At 38.2% G+C, this 7,561-nt stretch overlaps 1 protein-coding gene across 1 annotated transcript; it reads left to right on the plus strand.

The window, feature by feature from the left end:
• The first annotated feature begins 2,304 nt into the window (after positions 1–2,304).
• On the plus strand, positions 2,305–7,204 carry LOC124163767. The gene is made up of 3 exons (XM_046540850.1): positions 2,305–3,088; positions 5,177–5,404; positions 6,576–7,204. Exons 1-3 carry the CDS (start codon positions 2,831–2,833, stop codon positions 6,903–6,905), a joined length of 816 nt encoding a protein of 271 aa, XP_046396806.1. The 5' UTR covers positions 2,305–2,830; the 3' UTR covers positions 6,906–7,204.
• The last annotated feature ends 357 nt before the right edge of the window (positions 7,205–7,561 follow it).

Consider the following 7,561-nt stretch of genomic DNA (forward strand, 5'->3'; position numbering starts at 1 on the left):
CCCTGTTCAACGATTAAATATGCCTATTCTATACCCGCGAAATGCCCCTAGGATATAATCATTTTTTTAGGTTTGCTGTGCCCTGCCATTATTATTATCACTTGATCGAGACTCAGGAGATTAAAAATATTAACATACGTCACTTCATAAGAAGTATTTCACTTCGGCCTTGGTAAGGAGCCGTTTGCGTTTCTGATATTATATTTGTTAATAGTGTTTGAAAGCAAGGAATAACATCTATATTCTGGAAGGCCGTGGAAACATGCCGATGGGCTCAGAGGCAATGGTGCGTATTTAGCTTCTATGATAACTTATATTAACGTTTACCACAAGATAGCTATAAATAATTATTTCCTTAAAAATACCTTTCCTCACTACATAAGGTTTTAACTGCTGACAATCTTTCGTTATGGCTGTAACTGATTTTACAAAGGTATGGAAGCAGACGAAGCTGAAATCCAACGCCTTCCATTTGATTAATACTCACGTATGGGAACGATTTCTAGGTATTTTTCGCTATAAGATGTTAAGTGCATATGAACTTGTTAACTAGTAACCACTGTCGATGTGTTTATATTCATTTTTGCCATAAATTAGTTCATAATTACTGAAGTATCGTATACAGATACGTAGGAAACTTGCCCTTCAGGATAGGTGGCGCCCCTACCGGCCTCAACGGGAAACGGCTTCATTAAATGACCATGCCTGAACGGAGAGTGTCCAGACCTTCTCATATTCTAAGACCGTGGTAGTGTAGGTGTCACCAGCTTCATTTAAGTACACCTCCACTTAAGTCATCTTAGAACCCAACTTAAATTGCGTAGGCAACTGTTTCCGCACGGTTGAAGCTCTTCATGTGTTGTAAATGGCACATAAATACCCATCTCACATCATCCCGTTGATTATGTTCTAAGTTGTGCTGTATTGTATGATGTGGTTATTGAGCGTTCTATTACGTTAGTTAATTTCTAGTGTTGGGGATATTAATTCGACGTATTTATTTTGTAGTGTTTCTCATCTTATTGTTGGTTTTATTTCCGTGAAAACTAATTGCTATGCCTGTTGCTCACGGTGAAACTCGATTTATAAAACTTAGAAACGTTTTAAGGAATTTTAAGACTGACAATGAGACGACGGCAGAGGATCCGGTAAAACAGTTTATTTTCCATGGTGTCATAATCGAAAATAACGTAAACGAATGCACTCAGTAACTTCCCACACACTGTTATTGAAACTATTGCATAGGGCTTTAATGTTAGTCCTAGGGATGCCGAGGGAGATAAGATGTGGCGATTTCATTTGACGTGGGAGGAATTAATGGTTGAAATTTAACATCAATGGTTTTAATAAAGCAGTGGAATTTGACTAGCAATAAGTGTTTTTGTTTACGTTATGAATATGTCATTCCACGAAGTCACGCTTAGCAATTCTAAATTCCTATGGCTCCATCACCTCTCGCCATATAGCGTTCCCTCAGGAACTGAAATCGGTCTTTCCTTTTAACCTTCTGAATCCAAAATGGTTAATTCACGGAGTTTGGAAGTTTATTTCAAATAACAGTCGCTTTGGATCAAAGAATCACTAATTGCTCTCCTAGACCTTCATCTGTCAACATAACTGTTTCCCGATATAGACAATCACGGTGCTGAAGTCGACTTAAAGCTCAAGTGTAGCTACCGCACCACATTTAAGATTATATTTAAGTGAAGTCACTTAAGTTAAGTGTGTAGTGTAGACAAGGCAAAGAGGAGTGGTCACACAATATGCTTACAATTTCATCCGCCCGAGCTCAAGCTATCCGTAAGATACCCGAGATACCCTGCAGCTGCCCGAGTTTGTGTGGTTTGCGCGCTAGCGCTATCATGGGTGCTACCGGCGCTACTGTTTGGGAAAATGTGAAAATAATTTTGATTGTAACCATAAATCAAAACAAATAGTTTTCATGTAACTCAATGCTTTCCATTAAGTAACGATTGAAATTTTTAGAAAGTTGTTGGGTCATATGAATGATAATGCCAGTGAATCAGTCGAAAATTTAGCCTTGACCGATATCAGGATATTTCTGTCAGATAAACTGATGAAGGTAAAAGTAGGGAAGTTATACAAAAGCTTCTATATGATAATAACAGTACAGATATGCACATAATACTAGCTTTTGTAACTTTTCTGTGAACTGGATCTTGTGGGCTACGCGGGCCTTTCGCTGCCACCGCAGCGCTCACAAGTCCCTATCGGCCGCCTTGCGCACCAGGGGATTTTACGAAAGGGATCGCAGGAATCTTCAAATCCACATTTCTCTTCTATCCCCTATTTATCTGTATGGTTAAAAACTAGTGAAAATTAATTAAATTTGTGGTGTAACTCATTGAGTTCGCGAATTTGATGAGCACTTGTATTGTAAACGTGGCCATTAACAGTCAGTAGAAGTATTCGTGTGGAAAGAAATGAATAATATCTCTAGGATGATCCCATGGAGAAATAAATCATTCCTTCTGCTGAAGGAGGCTGAATCAGTCTTCGAGACATATTCTCCATGTAATAAACATGGAAGGGAATTATTATATCCACACCATCGGAGATTCCTTAATGGAACGTGAGGACACAGTCTATGCGCGCCGTGGTGAATAGACTCAAAACGTCCGTGATACCGACGTCACAGTCGACACTTCATTAGCTTCATTACGATTCCTATCACTGCGAGTCCGGGTTATACCGTAACAACTGGTAAAAGGCCAAGGCATCTCTTTCATAGCCCAATACAACCTATCTCTACCCTCGCATATTGGCGGAAATTATCTCTTTTGCTCAGCGACAGAAACATCTATTTGAAATGGTTTCAGAAAATATTTTAAGCGAAGTCGTTACCACCGCTAATAAATCTGCCGGAATCAGCAGCTCTGAGGAAGAGGTTGTAGTTTTTGAAAATGACGATTTTACTGTTTTTCTGGTCAACTCTGTCACATTCCTAAAGGAAGCTCTTAATGTCATGCGAGAAGGTTTCTATCCTCACGAGAGCATTTGCAATGGCGTTAAACTCGGCGAGGATCTACTAGAGGCTGAGGTCCATCAAAAGTGCAGCAAGAATCAGGTAACTACAGGAATATGTTTACGATAAACATGGGATTTCGTTATCAACGATCATTATTTCCACGACTATGAGGTTAGTAGTATCAAATGTGGAAGTCATTGCCAGGTGGTTAGTGAGGTAAACTTAATAGTGATTGACGAAAACAGTTAAGATTTTCTGAGCTTATCACGGCAACTTGATTCTCAGCCCTCCTCTGCACTTCACATATCTTAGATGTACAGGACTCTGCTTTTACTTCTCGACCCCCCCAGGGGCGCAGCTAGGAATTAAGCTTGTGGGGGGTTTAGGTGCAACTAATACCGGGGTGTGTGGGGGTATGGAATATCCACTAGGATAAGCGGTAGGTGCGAGATTAATAGATTGTGGAATTTTAAGATAAACGGTTCAAAATGGTGATTTTTACGGCTTTCTGAGTGATATTTTATTAAACTTTACATTATTCTATTAGTAATATCAATCCAATTAAGTAAAATAGATTAAACTTTTTAAAAAAATCTGAGCTCTGGGGGGGGGTTTAACCCCCAAACCTCCCGTCGCTGTGCCACTGAGATCCCCGATTCACATGTTGCTCGAGGCTGGCTCTTGCTTGGTCATCTTCCCAACAATAAACACCTGAGTCTGGGGGTTGGTTTTAATCGTATGTATTCGTGTTTCGTGACAATTGTCTGAAGGCATTAATCAATGGTGAATATCAAATTTCCTGAACAGCTAAGGAATGCATTCTTCCTTAGTTTTTAGCTCCAGTATTTCCCAAGTATATATATTTAATTATGTATAAAATAAAATATATAAATACATTAATTTTTAATATATTTCCCAAAAATATATATTTTTCTAATTGAGTGCTGACCTGAAGTATAATAGGCTATTGTCGTCTTATTTTTTCCATTTTATTAAACTGTTGTTTAAAAAGAAAATAGCCAGAGATAATATTTTTTTAGGGTCCTTTCAATATTACCAAAATGCAAAATTTCAGAGGTGATGAATCATAAAAGGGTTTTATGGAGAAGAAACTTGGGAAGCAAACACAAGGTTCAGTTGTCAGTTAAACTGTTCCTAACGACTTAGAGAGGTGGGGGAACATGCAGGTCAGATATGTAAATGGCATTGCCTGCTGCAGTGGCATAACTATGAGGGGATAGATCCCCCATCAAAGCCTCAGGGAAAAAAAATATTGACGCTATTTTCTGGATTTGATACATAATAACTTCATCAGCTCAAAGTTAAATTTTAAGTGCCAAAATGATGTAAAATGTATTTCCAGGGATGTTATTTTTCAAAAATTTTCCTGGAGGGAATCCCCCCTCTAACCCCCCCATCCCTCTTCACCCCCTCAGGCCCCCTCATCCCACCCAAAGCATATTCCTAGTTACACCACTGACCTGCTGCCCATTTCCTAAAGTCTTCCTTCAGCCATTAAATACATGCACCACTTTCTAGAATGCATTAATTCCACACCACTCATGCAAAGCACAAACATCATGATGGCAACTATCAATGTAATATACCTTTATACATACATTCCCAGTGGTGAAGGGTTCCTATCGCTACACCACTACATCTCGCAATGCCCTGCTTCTCTTATTCCTAGCACTGACTTCCTCTTGTAGCTATAATGCTCAACCACAATGCCCTGTCCTTCAATAATAGTAATTTTAAATTTATTTCCTTATTGGCAGTGCATTCATAAACATGACTAAAGTCAAAGAAAGGATAAAATATAATGACATACATACATGACAAGTGAGCATTATCAAGTTCACAACTATCCAAATAAATGTTAAATAAAATACCTCGTAAGATCAACAGAGTGTAAAAAAGTGAACCTATGGAGCAACCAATAGGTAGGACATGGCACTGGGAAATTTAAAATTGCCTATTACAAATTCAATTTGTAAAGTATCTTCTTTATTTTCTGCAAAACTATAATAACATTTTTCAAAAAGAAGAAGTTTGAGTTTCTTTTTTAAACAAAGAAAGTGAGGTGCTATTTTTTTACTACCTCTCCCTAAAACATAAGTATGCCATTCTATGAATGGCTCAGTGGGTGCCAATATTTGAATAGGTACTGTGGTCTTTGTTTGTCAGTTGTCTGGTGAGCAAGGGGTGGCGGAGTTGGAAATGCTGACACTTGAGACGGCCAAGGATGGTGTGTCCATAGTGGCCATTGAGAAGGCTTCCAAGCAGACAGCTGGTGCTGCTTTCAACAAAATTCAGAGGCCGTGTGCTAGTGGAGAGAAGGCATTCTTTGAAGCCTTCCGAGACAATCACTGCCAAAGCTTATCTGCCATTGCATTGATTGACAGCATGATAGAAGTAAGCATCCTAGTATGTTCACCTGTTTCTAGTATAGTCTTGCCAGTGGTGAGGTTGTTTCTCATACAATTAATGATAACCCATTATCCAATGGCTTTACAGTTTAAAATATTGGCATTATGACAAGCCAACATTAACTGTTTGAATGATATTGATTATGTCCTCATCTTTATCATATACTCAGCTTTTTGGTTTCTGTATCAAATCTCTGGCAGTCTTCAATCAACTCCCAATGTGGTTAACATATACATAGATAACATAAGGGAACAGACACACACTCACTTGGCAAGTAAAAGTAATTATTTTTTTAATGCTTCAATATTCACTCCTGGCCCAATCAGAACAAAAAGCCTAGGGGTGACATGGTTGTCTCGCATAAATGATCATTCTGTTATTACTGTGATTGATACTGTAATTCCTACAGTCACTGATTTCTTTTGTCTTAGAATTGTTTCAATTTATCCCACAACAGTTTTTGCACTCTTTCCCTGAATTTATGTCTTTGGGTCGTATTCATTCTTAAATGAATTAGATATAAGATACAGTGGCGTAACTAGGAATATCCTTTTGGATGGGATGGGGGGAATGAGATGGCCTTAGGGAGGGATTAGATGGCCTGGGGCTGGAAAATCTTTGAAAAATGACGTGCCTGAATATATATTTTTTATATAATTTTGGTACTAAAAATTTATTTTTAAGCAGATGCAGTTATTATATTTCAAAACTATGCAATATTTTTAAATAACTTTTTTATTTCTCTGAGACTTTGGGTGGGGATCTATCTCCTCCTATAGTTACGCCACTGATAGGATATATATGCTCATTAGAACGGAAAATTACTGAACTAAGCAACTCATCTGGTTAATAGAAGCAGCAAAGTTTAGAAATGAATTGATTGGCTTTTCAGCGTTCTCTTTCCTTCTAGAGGCATTATATAATAAAAGAGTTGGTCTGACGATGGAAGGTCTGTGACTGAAACTTCATTGGAATGATATTGAGGCTCTTGTATTGAAATGCCTTGATTTGATACTAATTAATTGCAAGACTCATGTCATCAGCCTAATGAGAAATATTTCCAGTCTGATGAGTAATATTTGGAAATGTGTACTGGATGATGTTTTAGGAATTAATTTTTGTGTCTCATCTCCTGTTTAATTGATGTGCTTGACAGGTTGACTCTCGCTTTGACGTATTTGAGCATTATCAAGCACCGTCAGCCATGGAGGTCATGTTCCTGGCCACTAATCCAAAATTCCGAAGGCGTGGGGTGGGGGCTTTGTTGATGACGGCATCGTTTGAGGTGGCTCGGAGCCGTAATGTGCCTTTGGTTGTGGCCTTGATGACGTCCGTGTACACTCAGCGCATTGCTCGCACCGTGGGTATGCAGGAGCTGAGTGAGGTGAATCATGATGAGCTGAACTTCCTGGGGGAGCCTATCTCCAAACGTACTGGCATCCATAAGTCAACTGTTTTGGCTGCCAAGACTATCAACTGTGCTTGACACGTAATGCATTTGGACTCTGTAAAGAACTTCTAGGAAATATTTTTATATTTTTAGATATGGAAGGTACAGGGAGAAGTCATTTGTGATGTAAAGTGTAAGTCATTGTGCCTTTGCTGTGAAATAGTCTCCAGTTTTAAGAGATTTTATCACATTAAAATATATTAATGTACAGCAGACTCCCGAGTATCTGGCTGCGGTTTATCTGTGTTGTGGCTTCTCCGTGCATGACTTTTACACTTTTTCAATTTTTTCCGTAATCTTTAAGAAGAAATAAAAATGGCTCAAAAGCACCAAGATATTTGCATTTTAATGCTAAGCTACAGCGGACATAATATTTCTGTTACAAATCTAGAATAACAGACGATGTGCATAAATAATATTTAATAGTTTGATTTATATGAATTATGAAAATTAAATGATATTCAAGTTTGGATTATTCGTGCTGCCTCTCCCCATCATTAACCCGGATAATCGGGAGTATGCTGTATATGTAGTAGGAAAAATTTTATGCATCTGCTGGCAGACTTTGTCCCAAGGTAATTGAAACCTTAGGTCTCAAAAGAAGTAATACCTATATATAATAAGGTAATTGTTCAATAACACAATATGTAATTACTGCATATTTTTTTCTCTGAAATTTTTACTTGCATTGG

This window comes from Ischnura elegans, chromosome 8 (genome assembly GCF_921293095.1).
Source record: "Ischnura elegans chromosome 8, ioIscEleg1.1, whole genome shotgun sequence".
Taxonomy (NCBI): Eukaryota; Metazoa; Arthropoda; class Insecta; order Odonata; family Coenagrionidae; genus Ischnura; species Ischnura elegans.